At 38.0% G+C, this 24,050-nt stretch overlaps 1 protein-coding gene across 1 annotated transcript in view; it reads left to right on the top strand.

The window, feature by feature from the left end:
* Window positions 1-24,050, top strand: part of PARD3B (par-3 family cell polarity regulator beta) — a 1,279,582-nt gene that overhangs the window by 1,126,240 nt on the left and 129,292 nt on the right. The window contains exon 21 of the mRNA XM_049772907.1: window positions 15,139-15,274. Within this exon, the coding sequence (XP_049628864.1) occupies window positions 15,139-15,274 (136 nt within the window). The remainder of the gene's footprint in view (window positions 1-15,138; window positions 15,275-24,050) is intronic.

Below are 24,050 nucleotides of genomic sequence, written 5' to 3'. Positions count from 1 at the left end.
AGCTGTTGGGAACTGGCCTTGATGACATTCTGTGAGCCTTAGAAAAAAAAGCAAACCTTCTGTGGTGTTTCCTCCAAGGAAGAGAGAATTTCATGGAGGCCTAGGAAATTCCCGAGGTTTTATGGCTGGCCGCCTGCATAGGCTTAGTTTTCCCAGAATTGACCCTGAAAGTTTAATCCATATCTAAATGTCAGATGTGTATTCCTAAAACTCAAGCTGTGTTTGATTTAAACCTAGAAGATAATCATTTTATCTTGTAAGTCCTGTAGTGGTTGGTGAGAATATTTTTTCAAAGGATGTTGTGTGAGTGTGTGGTGTCATATAATTTCCCCAAATAGAATACAAATAGCAAATGTACATTTTTTTCTAAATAACATTTTGCTTAACAAAGAACATGGCTAGGAGTTAAAATACTACTTGTTTTACAGCTGTAGAGCACATGTCTTCCGTGTGGTTGATTCCAGTTCAATCCTTTAGCATTACATGGTCCCACAAGCGCAGATGAGTTGTGGGCCTGGTGGGATGACCCTGCCATCACAGAGCCCAAGGGATCCCACATTCTCCGGGCTTCACATTAAACCCATGGTCAGGCTGACCAGAAAATCCTGGAAGTAGTCCTCAGGTCCCCAGATGGGAGACCCCATCAAACAATCAATAAAATAATGTGTTTTGGTAGATTTCTCCCACATACCTTTATATCAATATTTCTCTTATTTTGATCCCTAAAACACTACAGGAAAACTTATAATGTTCCTTGCTGAATTATGACTTTTGGTTGATAGCTAAAACCACCAAAGGAGACCCAAAAATGTGTAGTTAGAATTAGTTTGAAAATGATTGAAGGAGAATGCCATTGTGGGCCCAACCTATAATCTCTCACTGCAACATCATTTCTTTTAGTGCTTGATCATGTGATTTTGTCAATTGATCACCAGAGAAGGAGCTGTATGGAGTCCACCAGGTCATGTAGTACAAATAACAAATCCATCCCTACAGTACACTGACATGTTACTTTCTGAGAGGTGTTTAAGAATTGGCACCAGTGGAGCGAAAGCGAAATCAACTAGTTCCTGTCCAGGGGCACACATTGATGAAATAAAATGGTCATCAGGAATACTATCACTTCTGAAATATCTATTCCCCCTCTCAGGTCCCTTTTTTATGTAAGTGCAAATATTTTTGAATCTATTCAATGCAATTGTGAAGAGATAACTACGTAAGATAGAAGAGATAAGCCACGTAAGAACAGCTGTAACTACATGAATTATCACACAGAGCATGATTTATTTATCATCTCAACACAGCGGATGCACAATTCCAAATTGGTTCAAATTTAGTTTTCTTTTCCTCTATGTATACTTGTTTTGAAAAGATGTAGAAAAGACACGAATGCTAATTATTTTGCCATCCGAAGTGAATTTTTCAACTATGTTTTAAAATCTTAGGAAACAAATTATCATATGAATCATTTGATAAATTCTTCCTGTGACCTTGACAATCTTTGATTAATAAAATTTCAATATTTCTCTATATAATATGTATCATATTCTGAATCATAATTTTAAATATAGCCAATATTTGAGTAAATTACTAAAGGCTCAAAAAGTAATGCATGATGTGAGAAAAAATAGAATATACTTTAAAATACGAATAGTCAAATGAGTATTATATGATTAATGGTAAAACCAGCTTCTGAAATTTTGAAGACAACCTGGAGATCATTGTATAGTGTCAGAATAATGCTATTATATGTTATAGACTTAGAATGGTGGTAGAAGCTATGAATAATAAGTAATGTGCTGTGGAACTGTAAATAATACTGTCTGAAGAATTTTCACCTTCACCAGAAATGGAGCTAGAAGAGCAGAAAGTTCTGATTAGAGAGGGTCCTGGCATTGTCTCAAGTGATACAGAGCAAAGGTAAAGTAATGTCTTTCATCAGAAGAGGAGATGACATTGATCTGGTGAGATTTTTAGTCACAACAATCAATCACATGGGATCAAGTTGCCTTTCATGCATCAATGAGATTACATTCAACATGAAATGGTAGCTGTGGATCACAGTGTGAATGGAAAAGCTTACCATTATGCAATCAAAAGTGCACAAGGATGGTGGCCTTTGTTTCCACGAAGGCTTTATTCATTGGGGTCAAGGTCCAGTCTGGGGTTAAGATTTCCAGAACAAATCTTCCAACTCTCGGAGTCAAAGGGTCAGTTGACGAAGCGAGGGATGGAAATACCGAGACAAGGATCTCAAAGGTAGCAGATGCCGAAAGCAGGAAAAGTGTTGAGAAAGACAAAGGTCAAATTCAGGTTGCCATGGCAAAATCTGGAGCTCAGGTAAGCCGTGTCACATGGTTAGATTGCTGTGTCTTGGGAAAAATGCCACGGGCAGCCATCAGGTTGGCTGCAGAATCACATTTATCGAGGATTACAGACAAAACTAATACATCCTTGTGCATTGTGAGTTTATCCCTTTGTGTGATTCTAACTTGCATATCAACACGCTCCCAGTTGATATCAGTTTTTCATCTCTCCCCCAGAATCCTGACATAAGGAGCTATTTTGCTGAACTCGTAGAAATTTATAGAAATGCAGACTTTTCTAAGTTATGTATTAGCATAGGACATAGTTTGTTTTTCAGATCTGCTGCCAACTTTCTACATGACAATACATATTTCTTTAAAATAACTAGTACTCAGAAGTAACTGAAAAAAATAAACTTAGAAATGGAGAAAGACTCTAGATATAAAACATTTTTGCCTATTAATAATATTCATTTTTATATAAGCTTACTATTAAATGTAGGAATTAATAGTTATGCCAGAATAGATTTCTGGATTTAGAGTAATTATTTTCACCAACCAAACATGATAGGGATTAAATGTCCATTTGAGTATATCTATTCTTATTATTTGGGGAACCATCTTAACAAAAAAAAGTTGAAAATGGGGGAATACCAGCACAAATTGTGGCAGTAAATTAAGAAAGACATTAGAATGCTTTCCCCAATGTTGTTCATAAAATAACAACAACAAAAAGGTCATTATACTTACTTATACCTTCGGGAAAAAAAGAAGAATATTATTTATAAGAAATTGGGAACAGGAGGTAAATAAAGATTTACATAATTATAAATTTCACTAAATATATACACTGGGTAATTTTCAGAACCATTAAGGAGTAAAAAATTTTGAAGAAATCTCTAACATGAAAATATTTTCATAGAACACTATTCATAGGAGCTTAGTGGCTAAGCCATGCATGTACTCAGACCTAAATTTAACCTCTGGCACCACGTGACTCCTCAGCACTGCTTAAGTAATCCTCAAAGGACCTGGGCACTGAAAGGATGACCCAAGGCCTCCAGCTCCACTGGGCCCAAGAAACTGCATCTTCATACCCTAACATTGGGCAGCCAGCCTGTTTGGCCTATTGCAAGAGTAACCATTGGGCCCCTGAGAATTGCCTGGGAGTTCCCCCAACCAAAGCCATAATTTATTATTGAATCTCATTTAGTTTACATAAGCATACAATCTAAATGTATTTTCATTTAGGAAGATTAAATCTGTAAAGCATTAGTGTAAGCGCTATTGGACTCTATAGTTCCTGTAAGTCTTCAAAATGACTTTGAATTAATGATCCTAAGTGCTCTGTAGAAGAATCTCTCAAAATTTTATTGGACAGAGATATTTATCACCAAAAAAAAGTAAGTTGTTCCCAGGATTGTCTTCAGCCAAATATTCTAGAATTTAGAAAAAAAATTACACAATAAGATTGTATATAGGCAATTAGATTTATTATATTTATGTTGTCAAGTGTGTAAATTCCTCAGAATTTCTAGTAATTTAAGTGCTCTGTTCCCACATTGGAAAATAAAATGAACTCTATTTTCTGGGGAAGAACCATGTAGTGCTGCATTTGAACTTTAATAGAATAAAAAATTTTAAATCCTTAACATGAATGTACAAAGGTGAAGAATAATTGTGAATAGGGGCAGAGAAAGTATTACATCTTTGATAGACTTAATGAGGACACAGGTGTTTTACTTCATTTCTTATCTTCAAAAGACTAACCTTTAACTTTTTGAAATAAAATCTTTAATAATTCCTCTTTTGATGGCCCAGGGAGATAGTTACGGTAATGTGCACACATTACTTGAATCATGCAGCTGTATGTATGTGTATATGTGTTATGTGTGTGTGTGTGTGTGTGTGTGTGTGTGTGTATGCAGCTGTTCCAGGTTCAATGCCTGGTATTCTATATAGTCTATATAGTCCTCTGAGCTCTACCAGGAGTCACTGACCTCTGAGGGCAGACCCAAGGGTAAGCCCTGACTATTGCCCCCAAACAAACAGAATATTCCCCTTTTTGTAAGGACAGAAAGATTAATACCATATTTATAGAGTTGAAATTCTACTAGTAAAAAGGCAAGATAACATTTTTACAAAATCTTTATACAACTTTGAAAAATATATAAATATAAAGTTTGAAGATACTTCCTAGTAATTATTGCTGATAGACATACATTAAATTTAAATGGCTTTATTTAATGAGTTTTGAATGATCCTTTTTTTTGGGAGGGTTCATACCCTGCTCTGCTGGATCCTAGCTCTGTGCCCATGGATCACCCCTGGTGGAGTTCGGGGTACCATATGGGATACTACAGACTGAGCCCAGGTTGGTTGCATGCAAGACAACTGTCCTATTACACTATTACTCTGGCCCTACAATAATCATTCCCAGGTAATAATATTCCTGTTGAAGTTCCTCCTTTCCTTTTTTAAAATTTAATTTAATTTTTTTGGGTTTTGGGTCACACCCAGCAGCACTCAGGGGTTACTCCTGGCTCACTCCTGGCAGGCTTGCGGGGACCATATGGGATGCCAAGATTCGAACCACCATCCTTCTGCATGCAAGGCAAATGCACTACCTCCATGCTATCTCTCCGGCCCAGAAGTTCCTGCTTTCTAAACACATCCCTAAATCTGGACCCCACAGTGGTACAAAAGAAGTCTGTAGCTCAAAGTCCTGAATGAAGACAGGCATGACTAAAGACGGTCTGAAACTGACTTGAGAACAGAAATGGCTTCTTGGAATTTAAAATATTTAATTTGGTCCTAATTGGGGCGCACACATTTACAAAGGTGAACATATATGTGAATGTAAATTCTTTGTAGATCAATTAATCAGTCTGACTATGGATACTTGGCACTGATCAATCCTTCCCATCCAGTCAGTGTTGAACTTTGCCAGGTCAACCATTGCTGCCTCTCTGTCCTGATCTTGATCCAGAATTTGTTTCTCTCTCATGTGAATCTGTCATAGGTTGATTCCCTTTAGCACTTCATTTCATTGTGTACCAGTTTCCCAAATAAGTCTGTTAGAGATAGAACATTAATTACCCAGAAACCTCAGCCTGCCACCGCTCCCACATTATTCTTTAATGAATACAGACTTCATAGCATGTATTTCTATTACTTTAGCTACTCCATTTCTATTTTTATGACTCAGATCTGTGCAAATAAAAGAATATCAAAAGGTATGGCTATAAATGTGCTCTGCTAAATTTCCTTTGCCTTAAAAATGCCTGTGAATGGCTGCTGCAAATGCCTGCTTCATTTTTAAAGCCTTTCTTGAAAGGCAACAAAATATGGTTGAAATTACACTGACTTTGGAGTCACACAACTCCTGGGTCACCATTTTCTAAGTGTGATATGTCTCTGCACTCAGTACACTAGTCTGTCAAGTGTCAATGTAATGTCATCCCTACAAATTTAACTGAGGATTAAATGAGATGAACTCTGCCAACATGAAGAGAGAAACTTAAATGATACTAATTTCTTTTTTCCCAGCCTAAATCAGCAATAGAACTATAGCACATATCAGTGAGCACTCATTTAATTTTCTTTTTTGTTTTGAATTCATAAAAATTATTTAAGCACTGTGATATGGAGGGTTGTTCAGAATACAGTAGTTTGGCTTTGTTTAACTTTTTTTTTTTTTTTGTATTCGGGTCACACACGGCTTCGCTCAGGGGTTATTCCTGGTTCTGTGCTCAGAAGTCACTCCTGGCAGACTCAGGGGACCATATGGGATGCTGGGATTCAAACCGGAGTCTGTCCTGTATTGGCCACATGCAAGGAAAATGCCTTACTGCTATGCTATCACTCCAGCCCTAAGTAGTTGTTGGTTTTTTTTTTAATAAAGTTGTTCATGATTGAGTTTCACTCATACGATGTCCAACACCCTTCACCAGTGAACACTTCCCACCATCCACTTCCCCAGTCTCCTCACTCTTATGCTCTCCCCTGCCTGCCTCTGGAGCTTTCTCTCTCTCTCTCTCTCTCTCTCTCTCTCTCTCTCTCTCTCTCTCTCTCTCTCTCTCTCTCTCTCCTCCTCTCTCTCCTCCTCTCTCTCTCTCTTTCTCTCTCCTCTCTCTCTCTCTTTCTCTCTCTCTCTCCCCCCCCTGCCCCGGTCTGTCTGTCTGTCTCGCTCTCTTCTTTTTCTCTTTTAGATACTATGTTTACAATATTGTTTTTATTTTGTCTTTACAAAAGGCTGGACCAGTCAATAGTCCCAGTGGTAGTAAATAAAAGTCCCTCTCTCCCTGTTGTTTTCTCTTTAAGTGAGCATTTATTATAAAATGCACATCCTTTGAGGTAATAATGAGTAAAAACAATAAGGCTAGATTTTAAAGGAGCAGATAAACTTTGCCATGATATTTAATGCCTGTGGGGATATATTATTATTATTGAAATATTTAAGGAAAATATCATAATCTCTTAACTCCATCACAATTTTAAATTTTGTTCAACTTCTAAAAGTTTTATAAAGACTGTGTAACTATACATCTACTATTAAAGGGCAAATGTCATGTATATTACTGGAAATCACTACCATCTAAATCCATTTTGTTACATTCTTTGAATTAATTTTAATTAAATTTATTTTTATTAAATCACCATGATTTACAAAGTTATTCATAGTTGAATTTTAGACATAAAATGGTCCAGCACTGATTCCACCACCAGTGTCAGCCTTCTTCCACTAATGTCTCCATCCCTCCCAAACCTCCACTCCTAACTGTTTTCTTGATAGACACCTTTCTCTCTCTTTTTTTTTTTTTTTGGTTTTTGGGCCACACCCGGTGGTGCTCAGGGGTTACTCCTGGCTGTCTGCTCAGAAATAGCTCCTGGCAGGCACGGGGGACCATATGGGACACCGGGATTCGAACCAACCACCTTCGGTCCTGGGCTTGATAGACACCTTTTAAAATTTGCTTTTTAAACTTTAGGTCTCATGGTTTCAATGTTGTTGTTTGTCATTTGGATTTTTAGCTCTGTCATTCATGATCACCTCTGAGTTTCCTGAATCTCCTTGTACCCTGTTCCTCATTATTTCTCATCTGACTTTCTCAGTCCCCACTTTCTTTGTTTCTTTCTCCTCTCTATCCTGTGAAGCCAGAGAAGTTCTAAACAGTCCCACTTTAAACCATTATTTCACTCATGCAATTGTTCTAAATACCACATATATGTGATAACCTGTATTTAATTCCTCATTGTCATCTTGATTTGGATTTTTTTAATGATAAATGATGATGGACATTTTTTTATGTGCATGTTGTCTATTCACTGGTATTCCTCAGAGAAGTATTTATTCTACCCGTTTTTGATAGGTTTTTAGGTATTTTTGGTTAATCTATGTATCTTGATATCCACCCCTTTTCCCACTCAGCTGTATTCTATTTTTAGCCTATATTTCTTTTGGCACACAGAAACTTTCTAGTTTGATTAATCTCATTTGTTTACTTTTGATTCTGTGCCTTTGTCATTGTATCGTTCCATTTAGATCTTGGGGCATTTTACCTACATTTTTCTTAATGTACTATCTAGAGTCAGATCTGATTTCAGCACATCAGAGTGTTGGAATGGTGTTAGAGAGATATGAGTATTTTTCTGGTGGGTGTGGTGCAGTAACATTGTATTCCTAAAGCTTAAACATGAATCTATTGTAAACCATGTTACTTCAAGAATAAAGAAGAAAACGAATATAGGCAGGCATGGCATTGATTATTTGCATATGGATACAGCTGTGATCAAAACATTTGCGTGTATGTGTGTAAGAATGGCCAGCTTTTACTTTATCCAATGAACAAATAATAAAGAAACCTAATTTTCTAACCAGTAAAACAGGGATTGAGTTATTGATATTTTGACTGATTTTACATGGTTGCAAATGTTTGAGTTACATCATAATATGAAGTCACTCATGAAACTATATGGAAAAATAGGACTTAGCATTTGTACTGCCAAATTCCATAAAGTCATGGAAATGGAATGGATAACACTTAAATTCTAAAATAGTAATTTTATGTAAAGTTAAAATGGGAATTTTCAGTAAGAAAATTCTCAGAGCTACCCTTAACTTTCATTTTGTCCCAAAATGTTACTAGAAAAACCTAGGAGTTGAGATATAGATAAGATGAAAGAAAAGGTTGGGATATGCTAAAGGAAAGGGGTAGTTTGAAGTCAAATAGACCTTGTTTATCATCTATTCTTCACGAAAGCCTCAGATTCCCCATGTCTATGGAGCAATAAAAACTATCTTAGAATAGGTTTTTTTTTTTTTTTTAGCTACTTAGGGCAGAATTTTAAAGAAAAGTATCTCAAGTGCCAGATCTGCTAGATTGGTCGTGACTCTCTGGGGTTTGGGGCTAAGAAAGACCCTAGAAGCATCACTGAGAAAGAAAGTTATTATTGATTAGTGATACCTGTTCTTGGCAGAAAGTGGAGCAACTAAAAGTCTGTATGAATATATTTGCTGTATAAGTGTTCTATAAATTCTAACTATTATGACTACTATTGCTATTTTGAAAAAAGTTTTATGTTCTCATTCAAATGTCTACATCTTCGATAGAAAATAGAATTAATGAACTGCTTTGGTCACAGTAGTTGTGTATGTCGTTTTTATTGATTAAGGGGTAAACTTGTGTATGTCTTCTGTAGTGAAGAGCTAGAAAATACAAGTTGAATTTGCTATTCTTAGTTGTATTATAGAAAACATCACTTTTCAAAAACTCTAATCTATCACAAAAGGAAGAATGAATATTGGAGGAGAAAAAGAAGAGATAATGTTGAGATGTACTCTTGGGTGATTATTTGAGGCTGGTACAAATATTTAAAATATCCATGGAAGAATAAATATGACATGTTTTACATGAACGTGGTCCATGACTTTCTGGACTTTTTTCCTGTTTTTTTTTTTTTTTTTTTTTTTTTTTATGCTTAGGCCAAATTTCTTTTCAGAGTAAATAGTCATGTTCCTGTCAGCCATGAGAAATTTTCTGAATCCCAAAGAGCTGATTTTGTATTCTTGTCCCATTTTCTTTATTTGAGAATTGAAATCCTATCAAGCCCATATTTTTAAAATTGTGCCTTTATGGGCAGGCGGAAGAATGTTTTACAGTCTGAGTGTGATTTTTTTCCTCTACCACAAATATCAGAAAATTGTGGAATTTTTTAAAGCAGTGCCTTATCAGTTTTCTTCTCCTTTATTACTGATGACTTCATTCTGCTTGTATTTGGTGCTTGAGTTTCTTTGGGTAAACTAATAGATTATGTATGCGATGTTTGTGCCCCGTTGATTGAACTCATCTGGCGAGTTAAGTGCAACTTAGGCATTCACATAATCAGCAGAAATCCCAGCATTTGATATAGACACCATACTCTAGTCAGCACCTTGGTCTGAGAAAGTTGTGAAGTATATGTGAAGCCCAGAATCCTTAGTAAAAACATTACTATAGGTTCTTAGTTTTTAATGAACTTACAATCAAATATGAAAAAATAGCCTTTTCTTTGAGCGATACCTACTCACTGTCTTCCTTTTCATGATATACTGATATAATTTTTAAAAATTTCAATGAAACAGTAATGATTTTTCTCTACTATTATCAGATATCCATTTCAAACTTGAAATCTACCTATGTCCTATGTGAGTATATCTGAGGTTAATAAGTTATTATGAACTGAGCTAAAATAGCAGAATATACATTCATTCTTCTTTGTCATTTATTTAACTCAAAATAGCCCTGATATCACCAGAACTCACTTTTTTTTAATTTACTTCCAAAAAGAAGAGATAAAGGAGCCAACTGTTACCTAATATATATGAAAAGTAGGACAAAAATAAGTTGAGGCACCTGCTTCCCCCAAATAAATAACTTGGTAGCATTCCCCCAAAACTTAGATACTTCTCATTTCTAGTCTTCCTCTTACTTTTCCAGCTGTTGAACTCCTAAGCACTCTCTAATTTTGATAACTCCTTCACTGGGAAGCTTTTAGAGACCTTCCATAACCTTTCTCTGACCCTGCCAAAGTCCAAGCTGTACTTGTTCCTATTACCCATGGACAAGCCCTGCTGTAGTTCCCATCACAACTGGCTGTAGTCTTCTTCATCGTTATCTGTGCCTTCCTTCGTGGCTGGGTATTCTTTTCTGTGCCGGCCAGCAGCTTCAGTTTATTCGTGGTCGTGGAAAGGGTCTTCACCTGAAAAGGAAATGGGTGGGAAAAAGGGGACCACCAAGGATTCTGATTATGGCGTCGATTTATTTTTGAAATGCCATGACTTATATAGTTTTTACACAAAGGGAGGAGGGTACAATGCAAACATTTGTCAAGCATGTATTTGTCATCAAGCAGTTCAAAAGGTTTGGCATGTGCCTGTTAATTTAATACAAGTTTTCTGAGGAACATGCTATTATCACACCAAATGCTCTATCTATAGGTCTGAGTTTCCTGAGCCAGAAGACTGTGACCTTATGGTTCTTTTGATCTGCATCAACTCATGGCCAGTTGGCACATATACAATGTATAGCTCAATTAAAGGACAGGCCTGTTAGAAAATAGCAGTTTACTACAAGATGGCTGTGCTTATGCCAAGACTGTGAGGGAGAATCTGGCTCCCTACACTTTTCCATCAAGAACTTTTTCTTTATTTTTTTCTCTCACCCCATACTCAAGAACTATTTCTTTTACTTTATCAAATTTACACATTATGTCTATGATGAGCAGGTACTCCTTATCCTTCAAAAAATATGCCAGGCATTGAACTGTATATATCTGCCTGCCCTCCTCATGTTTCCTGGTCTCTCATTGTATCACAGGATGTTAGTTCTGTTGAAATGATCATAACAAATTCAAGATACATGGGAGACATTGACCAATTTATGTCAGGTCTGGTGGCATGTCACTGAAGCAGCTGGAAGAAAGAGGCAACTGAGGAAGAGAAGAGGGAGCTTTGGGCACATCACCAAGGTGGCATGTTCTGCTATTACAAACTTAGAATTTATTTTACATCTTGGCATGCATGACCTTCTTTCCCCTCCCCCCATGCCTTGTTGCTTGCCACATATTGATATATAGGACTCACCCTCAACTTAAAAAATGTTAGTGTGTCATTGAAGTGAATGCTGACAGTTGTCTAGTCTGTATCACATCACATCCAATCTTCAGGACCAACAGATGTTCTCTAGGCATGACCAGTATTTGAAAACATGAATATCAACATTTTAAAAATGTGAAACAAACTATAGATATAAATGACTATGTGTCTGGGTACTCTTTTAACTTTTCTAAAATATTAAGAGCTGATTTGACCTCATTTAAAAAAAGCCTTTTTTGTTTTTTTGTTTTTTTGTTTTTTTAATATAATTTTTATTTTGATCATAGTGGCTTACATATTGTTGACAATAATATTTTAGGTACATATTTACATAAAATCAGGGGGGATTCCCATCCCCAAATTGTCCTCCCTACTCCCCCGTTTCTGTCTTACCTCCCATTTCCTCTTCCCTCACCCCCAGGGCGGCTAGAATATGTGGTCCCCTCTGTCTCTAACCAACTACTTAGTAGTCTTGCATCAGTTTGGTCTTGATGCCTCCCTTATTTCCCCCTCTAAGTAGGGGCAGGGGTAGCTAGTTCAAGTTGCGTGGTTTTGCCTGAAAAAGAGAAAATAAATAAACCGGGGTAAGAGTTTAATACCCCGAAAATGGGCAGAATCCTTCTAGAGGTTCTCATCATCGATTTGGGAAATGAAGGAGAAAAAGAAGTTGAAACACTCCACCAGTACCAAAAGAAGTGTCAAATATCCAGTGAGGACTCCAGCTATAACGATAAGCACCACAAAAAAACAGATAAAAAATAAACCAAAACAAGCTAAAAACAAACACAAACAAACAAAAAATACGCCGTGGTCTTGAAATAAGAAACATGGCGTAGCACATAACGAAAGAAAAGAAAGGAAGAGAAAGAAAAGAAAGAAAAAAAAAAGAATAATTGGGGCCAACAATTTCAATAATCACATCCAAACTGAGGAATCGACCAAAATAGCTAGGTAAATAAAAATAATAATAACAATAATAAATGAAGGTAAGATATATATATATATACATAACCAAGGTTTTGTGTTTTTTGTATTTTTTTTTTCCCTCCTGCCCTGGCACAGTAAATATTGGGGTCATTCGAAAAGGAATTCACTTGCCCTATAAGATATGGGGTTTCTCCGTCCTTGGAGTATACTGTCATGGAATCAGCTCTAGTCTTTGCTCAGGATCATTACTCTCCAGGTTGTGTTTTTTTTTTTTTTTTTTTTTTTTTTTTTTTTGGTGTGTGGAAAGCTTCTGCTCTGTCCAGTGTGATACCGTCAGAGCTCTGTGTTTAGCAGTCCCAGTATCTGTACATATCCTGAGGTGGGACTTATGGTGAAGTCAGTCTTTGTGAATCTGGAGGTTCTGTTACCTCAGTGCCATTTTAATCCATCTTCTGTGGTTGGTGATTTGGTCTTTGCGCTGAACCTAGGAAGGCATCTAGGATAGCGTCTTTCTTTGTTCTTCCAGAAGCCCCTTTCCGTTACAATTGTCTCTGCCGGACCTTTGGGACTGGGGATCATGCTTATTGTGCAGGTCTTAGTTCAAACCCTAGACTAGGGCTTTTTTATTGGTCCCAAGATGTATACAGTCTGGTCGTGGTTCTAGTATCCAGTCATCTGTAAATCACGATCTTGGCTTTTGGACCTACCAAAGGATGCCACGTCTTCTGGTTTTGTCTTGTCGTTAGCTGGTGAGGTAGGCTAAACTGCTCTAAGGTCAAGTTGTTCACATTTTCCTCATTGTCGAGATATCATGTTAGAGCTGGCCCTTGTTGTTGACCCTGCAGTAATAAGGCTGTCCCAGATGGAGATTGTTTCTTACAGCTGTTGTGAGGAGCTGTGCCGTTTCTATGTCTGGGATCCAGGGTTCAAGGCTGGTTGAATGGTATCTAATCACCTGAGGTCTAAGTTGATTCCACATGACATATTTTCAAGGTAGGAGATAACCCTGTATTGAGTTCCTATCTCTAGTAGATAAGAGCTCTTTTTTTTTTTTTTTTTACTATGTAAGATTTCCCCTTTATTTAGTGTGCCTTTGCAGGGGGAAGTGGTGCTCCATTATATGTCGGAGTATTTGGGGTGGACAGAGTGAGTAACAGAGATAGGTCACATACCCAAAGACGATTAAAAAAAAAAAAGGAAATAAAAGTGTATGTGCCCACAAATGTATATGTAAGGCAAACATTTAAATAAATAAGTTAATTAAACAAATATAAAAAAATTAAAATGAGTTAGCGAAGTTTTTAAAGGACCAATGTGATGCAAAAGACTACTTTGCATTTGGGAGAGAACAGGTAAAGAGTTGGTGTATTACAGGTCTTATGCCTATGTTGGAAGTACAGTTTTCCCATTGTCTTTTGGATTTTTCTTGTGGTGTGTGGGTTCCCAGGCATCTTCCAATCACACCCCCTGCCCCCCTTCAGATTGGTAAAAATTTGCAGCTGGGAGGTCTTGGAAGAGTTCTTGCATTGGGGATACTATTGGACCTAAGTCCGGTTTCAAGAAACAGTCCATGTTAGGGGGAGTTGGTAGGGAGGGTCTCGCAGCATGTGTCCACAGGGGAGTTGGCTGTCTTTTCTTGCAGGAGACGATGTGTGGGTTCGGTTGGGTGTCCCCTCGCCTGGGTGCTGGGTACTGGTTCATTGGGTAGGAGGTCGATCTTGATGCCTAAAAGATTAAGGACTGAGGGTGGAGAGTTTTAATATGGTGGGAGATCTGGATGGGATTGAGGGGTGAAGGGATAGTTGGATTTCCGGGGGGGAGAAAGGGGAAGATATATGGGAGGGGTATGAAGGAAGAGAAAAGAGAAAATACCGTAGAAAGGGAGGAGAGAAAGGGAAAAAAGTAAAGAGAAGAGTAGAAGAGAAAAAGAAAAGAGAAAAAAAAAATAGAGAGAAGAAAGGAGAGAATAGCAAGGGAATGCTGGTTTGGTTGAATGTGTTCGATGACTAGAGCTTGTAGTTTAGGTCTGTACATCGCAGGTACTGCTTTGGTGGTCTGAATGGTCACGTGCTTCGATTCCTAAAAGAAGGTTTAACCTAGAGATAAAGTGAATGTTAAAGAGTTTTCTCGTGGCCGTCTCATAGTGCAAGCAAGGTATGGTATCTCGTGTGGTATCCCGAGTTGCCATCTTAGTTTGTCCGCCCTTTGTATCTAAGGGCGCCTGTGGAAAGAAAAGCTGAGAGGTTATTTTTAAAATATAGTAAGGTAAAGGGATTAAAACGTAGTGTTATGGTATGTTGCCATTGCATTACGTGATTTCCCGCGGTGTTCTATACTTGTGTTCCTGTTTACGATCTCTAAGGGATTATTGTGGGCCTTTGTTGTAGGAGTCTGGTCCTTTCACTGAAGAACTACTGAAGGCTAAAGAGCTGGATTTGTTTTTCCAATCCCTGATTTCTGGGCTTTTGCAGCATATTTGAATCACATGGTTGAATAATTGTTAATACCAATTTTGACCTTAGTCACCCCCCTCTTTTTTTAAAGTGTTGGGCTATATTTGGTAATCTCAGGGATAACTCCTTGATCAGGAATTAATCAGAAATTATGCTAGCAGTGCTCAAGGGGAACCATATGGTATGCTGCGGATGAACCTAGGTCAGCCAAGTGCAAGGCAAGATTGTACTATCACTTTGGCTCCAAGTCCATTTTTCAGAAAGTATGTTTCAGAATAATGTCCTCTGTGTGACCAGGCTTGTTTTTGCCCTGTAGTGGCCGAGCCCATGGTGGAAGTGCTGACCGAATTCAGAAGTTGCGGAAGGAGTATTATCAGGCCCGAAGGGAAGGTTTCACTTTATATGATGATGAAGAAGGAAGAGCAAGGCCCTCTGATTATGACCTTTACTGGGTAAGTTCCAACTTGGTTCCAAACTTCACATTTCTTCTTACTGAGAGAGTTTCGAGGAAAAGAATACAGCCCAGAATATTCTATTTCTATCAAGTTAAATGTGGGTTGCTTGAGTTTCAAGATATGAACATTACCCAGACCATAGCCATCTTTTCTCACAGAAGTTTTTTTTATAGAAATCAAACTACATGGTGCACATTGGTGGTATAGTGGTGAACATAGATGTCTTCCAAAACAAACGGTGCACACTCATTTGTTTTAAACTTCTCTCATGTGTGTTGGGAGAGGGATTAGGCCACACCCAGTGGCGCTCAGGGGTTACTCCTAGCTCTTTGCTCAGAAATCACTCCTGGCAGGCTCGGGGGACCATATGGGATGCTGGGAATCAAACCCAGGTCTGTCCTGAGTCAGCTGTATGCAAGGCAAATGCCCTACCACTGTGCTATCTCTATGACCCCAAACTTCTCTTATTTTTACTCCCTTTAGGGTTTGTAGACAGACTTGGTGGGGTAGAGCAGATGCTGTTTCTAAAATGACAAAAAATCCTCATCATCATCTTTGTATGCCTTAGTTTTTGCCCTACCCCTCTGTGTCTTAAACATCTGAGCAAGATTTATAACCAAACAACACAGAGCTACTATCTTTCTTCTTTATTGTATTGTTTATTTTATTGGAGTCTCACAAGCCTAGGATCTATCTTCAGAAAGATACGTGGCCAACTGGGTCAACAAAAGGATACTGTTTGGACACTGCATAGTCACACCTGACATCAGATTTGGGGTCTTATATATGCAAACATGATCCTCTGACCCAAGCTATCTCTCTGGCTGAAACCAGCTCTCTTTTGGGAAATGGTTGGGAGAGGAAACTTTGAAAGGGTTATCTTCAAAGATATCAATTGCTTGTATGTTGCATCCAAACAATTCTTACTTCGCCTTTTTACCAGTTAAGATCATTGAAAGTATATTAAGATCATTATGAGATAAGGGTAGTTGTTGTATTAGATGTTCTTTTTCTTCAAATCCTTCAACCTTTGAGAATAGAAAAAATATATACTATGGTCTCAAAAGAGATATTATCTAGAGTTTTTCTGGACAAGATGATTCATTTCTTGTTTTTTTGCAAGAAAGTAAAATATCTACAAAATATACTTAACTCTGCAGTGTCCACAAAATCTCCTGGAGTATGATATTCACAGATAGATTTAAAAAACACAATTCATAAAGTCCTGGAAGATAATTGAAAGGGCTGGATGCATGTCTAACCTACACAGAGCTTCAAGTTTAATCCCCAGCAGCATGTGGTATCCCAGCCACTGGCATAAAAAATCCTGGACCTTTTCAGGCACCACTGGAGAGGCCACTCAAGAAAAAAAATTAAAATAAAAATTAAAAATCCCAATGTAAAACTAGTACATGACACTTAAATGGCATCAACTCCAGTTCTTGCCAGCAGAATTACTGAGAGTAAAAGTATCTACACAGTCATAATGTCTTTGTTAGTATAAGTTCTTCTCTTCTTGAATGATCCTTGCAGTTTTAGTGGTGTTTTGAGAACCACAGAAAGAATATCTGGTGCTCATTAAAGATATTAGGTACTTACCTTTTTTATTGTTTTGTGTGATAGTTTTTTTTATTTATTTGTGCCCTTTTTTAAATGTGTACAACCATGTATTGATCCTCAAGGATGAATACTGAAAACATACCTCTTGCAATGAATAACTCTTGCAATGTTTCTTCCATGAAAGAGGGTCAGGAATGTGACTCAAGTGGTAGAATCTATGTATTAGTATGTTGAAGGCCCTGTGTTCAAAACCTGGCACCACAGAGACCTCTTGAAAGTGTAGTTCCCAAGGACAGCAACAACTCAATACACAAATAAATAAGATTCTATACAAGATATTTAGAAGAACTATTTTGTTAAGTATTAGATTGCTTTGCTGAGTTAGACTCTCAGATTTATGCTTCAGAGAGTGTGAAGTGTAGAGTCCTAGGACTGGCTGAATTTGTCCAGTTTTCACTGGGGTATCCTAACTTTTACCCTGCAACTTGGATACTAATGACAAAAGTCTGTTTTAGTAGCCACCATGGTGCCACAGAGCAGTTGCCCTCCTTGACCAAGAACAATTATGCTTGGGTGCTGGAGTTTAAGGCCTAAGTAAGAAAAGAACAGTAAGGACTTGACATCTCCAACCAAATGGCTTCAAACTCTCCCAGAGCTGGCCTTCTGTGCACAGAGAGGCACAGGCTCTACTATTTATTATTCACATTACAAACCTGTGGAGTCATCAGAATGGCATCCACATTCATCAAGCCATTGGTCACTTAGACTCTCAGTCATAGAAGGGAAAGATTTGTACAGAATAACAATTTAGATTTCAATTCACTTCATTTCCAATTTATCCTGGTCTATTTACTGGAGTTGAAGGCCTCAAGAAATGAGACTGTTCCCTCAGTCAAACAAGAATAAATTCAAAGCAAGTTGTTTCTGTCCTCACCAAAACAGAGCATCACGTCTCCTGCACTAGAAAGTGCTCTATCTCTGAACCATGATGGTATCCTAGGAGTTTAATTAACTGTAAATGAACTGACTGTTTGGACCTTATTTCCATATAGTTTCCTTACATCACATGAACAGGATGAAAGTGGTTAGCATTAAACTTGTGTACATAAAAAACTATTATTACAGTATTTTAAAACACAGAATTACAATCAATAAAATTTTAAGGAAGAAAATGTAAGTTTCATTGACCTTCTTCAAACCTGAATAAGACAAGGATAGATACACTTAGATTTCCCCCATCTTAATGATCCTATTCTTATCATTTGTGGAGTTAGGCTAACAAATATATAATGGCACCAATAGCCCAGTGTTGGTTGAAAAGAAGTGTCTCTTATTCTAATTTGTGTTTCCCATGCTTGGGTGTGTTGGGCTTTGCCAAAAGTGATAGTTCTTACATTTCCCAGACTATTGGGAGCTAAGTCATCCCAAAGGGATGCTTGGGAAAGGCTTAGTCATAAAAGACAAGCAAATTTGTGATCTCCTGAGATACTCACAATAGGGGATTAGAAACTCAGGGTGTTTGCCCTCATCTTCCTAGTCCCAGGAAAAACACTGATATCTTTTATCCAATGTAGGCCTGAGAAATTTCCCTCATTGCCTTGCTACTTTAAGAGAGACCTAGGAAAGCAGGTTTAGAAAGTTAACCTTTCATTGCTGTCAGTCAAAAAGCTGCCAAAAAGGCAGCTTTTATGAGACCATGTTCCTAGGTCAAACTAAACCTCTGTGGTTAAAAATTCCAATGATGGTCTCTAAAGTGGGGGACAAGATCCCCAGAGGAGGCCTCCAGGTGCCACTCTGAGGAGGTCGTCTAGATTTCTGGCTCAGGGATCTAAAAGTAGACTATTGATTCTACTCGCTTCAGTATACATAATCGTTGAAACATATTTTCAGGCCTCAGACAGACAGACTGATAGACACACCACACACACACACACACACACACACACACACACACATTCCTGGAGAAATACTGGCCAACATTCCTGGAGAAATACTCCACTGAAGAAACTTTTTAACAATCAAGACAAAAATTAGGAAGTTATGTTACCTAGGCCAGAAAGAATCAAGGTATTTTTACAAAATCCTTTAAGGCCAGAGCAAATTGTGGGAAGGTTATTAAACTCTATGAATATTTTTCAAAGTATGTTTTTCAGTGGGTAAAATAGTTCTGCTTTGAGCTACCTTCAACTTTCTGGAACACTCCAAGCCATCTACCTGGATTTTATTAGTATTGATCACCTATCTTTTTATTTAGAGTGTTGCAGATTTTTCTCCCCCTTTCTCTTAGATTCTCACTTTCTCTATGATCTCTCTTTTTTGTTTCCTTTTCTGTTTTAACAAAATTTGTTCATGTGTAATGTAGACGAGATGCTGGTAATAACAATATCATATTGTTTCCTCAAACCTATTTAAATGTCATAAGTCAATGTAACCTCAGTACAATGTTTGAAATGAATACAATATTATCTTTCCCTCAGAGGGATTCAGACTCCCTCCAGGTGTCTAGACATCTAGGTCAAAGCCAAAGAAGACAGTATTGTAGGGGAGAAGTGCTGAGATAAACTTATGGCTCAGAAAGAAAGTATAGGGCTCATATGTGTGGGGTGCTAGGTTTTCAAATAAAGGAAAAACAATCCCCCCAAATAACACAAAATGCCAAACAACTGCATTATCTAGAAATATTTGCTTTCTAAATTAGATTAGAGAGAGAATTAATTCTGTTGGAGGCCATAGTGCAGTTCTGGATGCTGGGAAAACTGGAAAAATCATTTGGAGGTTGCTTCCATGGACACGTTTTGTTCTTTTGCTCTCAACAAATTTTGGTGTGTGTGTGTGTGTGTGTGTGAAAGAGAGAGAGAAGAAGAAGAAGAAGGAGAAGAAGAAGAAGAAGAAGAAGAAGAAGAAGAAGAAGAAGAAGAAGAAGAAGAAGAAGAGGAGGAGGAGGAGGAGGAGGAGGAAGGAAGGAAGGAAGGAAGGAAGGAAGGAAGGAAGGAAGGAAGGAAGGAAGGAAGGAAGGAAGGAAGGAAGGAAGGAAGGGAGAGAGAGAGAGAAAGAAAGAAAGAAAGAAAGAAAGAAAGAAAGAAAGAAAGAAAGAAAGAAAGAAAGAAAGAAAGAAAGAAAGAAAGAAAGAAAGAAAGAAAGAAAGAAAGAAAGAGTGTATGTGTGTTTCTTTTCCCAAAGAAAGAAAGAAAGAAAGAAAGAAAGAAAGAAAGAAAGAAAGAAAGAAAGAAAGAAAGAAAGTGTGTATGTGTGTTTCTTTTCCCCAAAGGCACTTCGTTTGTGTTAAAATAAACGAATACACACAGATTGCAAGGTTTGTAAATATGGACATGAGACCTTAAAATTCTTTTCAGCCAGTCTGTTTTCTAACTGTTTTCCCATCCTGGCTCTGAAAAGCTGTAAAGAACAAGTTGAGAGAATTTCAATGACTGCAAGAGAAACTTCCTGACAAGTTCTTATAAACTCAATGAAGCAAGAGGGGCTTGTTGGTGAGTGTTAAGATTTGCCAAGGAAATAAATCCCTAATACCTGTGACCTGTTGTTGTTTTATTTTCTGTGAAATTTGTTGATGTCACTATCCTCTGACAACTAGTAGTTGCTTTTTGTTTACTGAGCAGATAAATATCACTTGCTTACTTAACAGCAGCATGAATATACAGTAAGCCATTTGGAAATGTGGTGGTTCTAAAATTATCAGTACTTTTATCATGGTCTTTTATTAGAGTGGGCTTGGGTATATCACAAACACAATTTGCTTCTGTTAGAAGAAAGATTGTCTCTAAAGGAGTTGGTAGGTACATGAGCAGAAGGACTCAACTTGTCTCAATTCACAAGGGAGGCACTAGACCTTTCTGGTCTAGAGAGCATGGCTTTAGTTGGTCCTCAGGGGATGAAAAAACAAAACCATTCTTCGAGGTGTGTTCCTCATATGATGGATTCACTCTGAGAACCAGCTGGTGGAAACATGCTCGCCAGTCATCAGGACAATGAGAGGCACATCTGGTCTACTCTCAGTCAAAGAAAAGTGAGAGTGAAATGCTGAGATTTCCTGCTAACCATCTTAAGAATGGGATTGCAAATGGAATGTAAATTGGCCACACAAGTATGAAAACCACAGGAAGATTATTTTCTAAACATGTAGGATACAAAAAACGAGACTATGAAGACATGTCAGTATTTTTCTTCTCTGCTCCAAAGGCATCTGCTCAAGACTCGGCAATTGATGAATAATACTGGGTGAATCAATGTATCCTAGTTGCAAAGAATAAAAACCAAATTCCAACTAGCCTGAGTGTAAAAGGAAATGTGAGAGGTTTATTTACTATTAAGAGTCCAAAGGCAGAGCTAAAGGCAGCTCCTTCAGGAAGGCCATTGGGAATCGGGATATCTCCAGGGCTCACCTGTCTTAACCTCTTTGTGGTACCAATCTGAGGGTCATCCTCACATGGTGGCAAGTCAACCCTCAGATCCTCTAATCTGGAAACTCTTTAGAAACAGATAAGTGTAGCCATGGTCCTATGCGATATTCAGTGGCTGCCAGATTCATCTAGCCATGCATACATTTCTGAACTTTTTGGCTCTAAGAATGCAGTGAGCCTATTGTCCAGAGCTATGCCATGTGACCACTTTTGGAACCCAGAGTAGAACCATGTATATATAAATTCCATGAAAACTTTTAAGTGACAACTTGAATGAAGATCAGGCTCTGAAGAATGATTAAGGTGCCATTAATAAGAAAGGAAGAAAATACATATTGGGCACAATTTGAAATTGGTTATTATAATAGTAGAGACTGGATGTAGAGAGTAATGCACTCTTCTATTGATAGATGATTTTTTCCTCCAGCTATTTTCCTCTTTGTCCTTAGAAAGAATCTATTTTTGATCTTCAGCTCACTGTCATTGTTGGTTATATGAAAAGGAAAATGTTGATTTTAAGTTGTCCAGTATATTTGGGATGTCTTCAGCCCCCAGATATCTACACAATGTAATATGGGAGAAATTAACCAAAGCTCTGGCTATATATTTAAATAGGCAAATAACAGTATGACTCATCTCAGACCTAGAATTTACACTAGGGAAAGGTAATCTCTTAAAGGATTAATCATGACTCACTTTAGATTGCTTTATCCCTAGTCTCATTAATTGTTGCTTTGTGACAAAAATAGCATTTAGGTACCTATATCAAATCATGTTGAATACGTGAAACAAATGCACCATTATATAAAAATTATTCCATTTTTTAAAGACGAGTTTATTCTTCGAAGTTTTCAAATCTCACATGACATAAGGAATTAGAGTCTTCACACGTGTATAACCAGAAACTAACCCCTTGTTAGTTTAACCTCATACTTGTTAAGCCCTCATGAGAACCATCATTATTCCCAACTTATCTTTTCATCAACAAACTTTTGCTTTCCCAGTTTTTTTAAGAGTAGCTGAACTAAATGGAAAAGGTAGCAAGGTGGGGGGGAGGACAATAAGCAGTACAGGATTTATGGTGAGTGTGGTTAATCCTGGTTGTCCCTCGTCATTGCATGGTCCCATGAGCATCACTGGAGCCCCAGATGCTGAAGGCCCCGAGGATGGCCTGGGTAACCTCCAGTCACATGGTCTGAGCAGCATCTCCCAACCTTGTCCTGGACAACTGGCTGGTTCTATTCTCAGCAGCTGAGAATTTCTGGGAGGAGCTTTTAGATCCCTGAACCTCATTTAGGAGCCACCATCCCTCCCCCAAAAAGAAAAAGAACAGAAGTAAAAAAAAGTCACTTTGTCTATGAATTGGGTAGATTTTAACAGTTTGAGTTTGACTTGAACTTGATATACGTGAAACCTCATATGGTAGTTAGTCACGTAGGTTTCAGGAGGTAGTAAAATGGGAGAGGAGAAAGTAATGGGCTTAAAGAAATACATAGGGAATTCTATAGTTTTTGTCCACTTGTAGCCTTATGGAAAAAAACACAAGGACATGTGGCTGTATCAGCTGCCTGAGAGAAGATCATGAGAGTGGATTTTTAACCTTCACACATAGTGTGAATCATTCCAAAATGAGGCACTATGTTTATAGGCGATCATCAACACAGAAATAAACTGAGCTTCAGAAACACATTAAGAAATTGACAATTTGGAACCAGTAATGGCTTCTCTGTAAGAACAACAACAAAAAAAAAATATTTGGGTTGTTCAGGTCTTCCAGCCCTCACAAAAGCCCGCTGACACCCAAAACCTTGTGCTTACCACAGAATTCCCTCAGAAGGAATGAAGAAAGAGAAAGGAAATCCCTTTCTTCTCTTCTCACTGGGCACATATTTAAAAGGTTCTCCATTCCCAAGTCCCTGAGAATATCTCTCCTGGTCTCCTGACCCTCAGTTTCCCTGGCCCCCCCCCCCCATTAAATTCTCCAGCCAGCCAGAATCTAGCCACCATGCTCCATTCTTCATCTAAGTGTAGTTAATCTCAAGTGGATTTTGGAGAACAAACTGTAGAGATCCCTCATCCCTGTGACAGGCTGTGAGACTTCTCTTTCAGAATAGACTTTTGATTAACCCTAATTAGGTGTGAAATTAGGTGTGGGAACATCTGATGGAATCTTCTGGGAATTGAGCCTTTTGAATGTGAATGACCCTGGGCTCCTGCTGTTCAAATGCCTTTATCCTCACTGCACTGCTTTAAGGATCTAGGGGTCCTTTATTAGGGGGGCATCTCCATGTTGGTCCAGGTTTCTGTCTGACAGCTTCTAGTGGCAACCAATCAACCCTACAATGCTTATTTTTTCTGCCAACTGGCCCTAATTTCTCCCCTATGAAGTCTTCTGTTTCTTAGCCTACCTTCAGTGTTATTGCAATGAGTGGGAATCAGGTCTCTTAGTTTACTCTGTCTAAAAGATAATAACCATGTCTTTGGTTCTCTGTATAAAACTTGTCCTGAAGACAGCTGCTCTCAACCTCTCCTCCCACCCCTCCAGTCTTTCCAAACCTGTAATGTTCCTTATTTCCAATATTGTGGTAGGTTGAGCCCAAGTGATAGCATAGTGGGCAGTGTGTTCACCTTGCACATGGCTGACCCAGGTTCCTTCCTCAGCATCCTATATGGTCCTCCTGATCACCAGGAGTAATTCCTGAGCCCAGAGTAACCCTTCAGCACTACTGGATGTGTCCCAGAAACTTGCAGTAGGTACTAAAAAAGCATTTTAACTTTGTGTGTGAAAAAATGAG

Source organism: Suncus etruscus, chromosome 5, assembly GCF_024139225.1.
Source record: "Suncus etruscus isolate mSunEtr1 chromosome 5, mSunEtr1.pri.cur, whole genome shotgun sequence".
NCBI classification, from domain to species: Eukaryota; Metazoa; Chordata; class Mammalia; order Eulipotyphla; family Soricidae; genus Suncus; species Suncus etruscus.
Note: the sequence above shows the minus strand (reverse complement) of the source record. Positions and strands in the feature narration are given on the sequence as shown.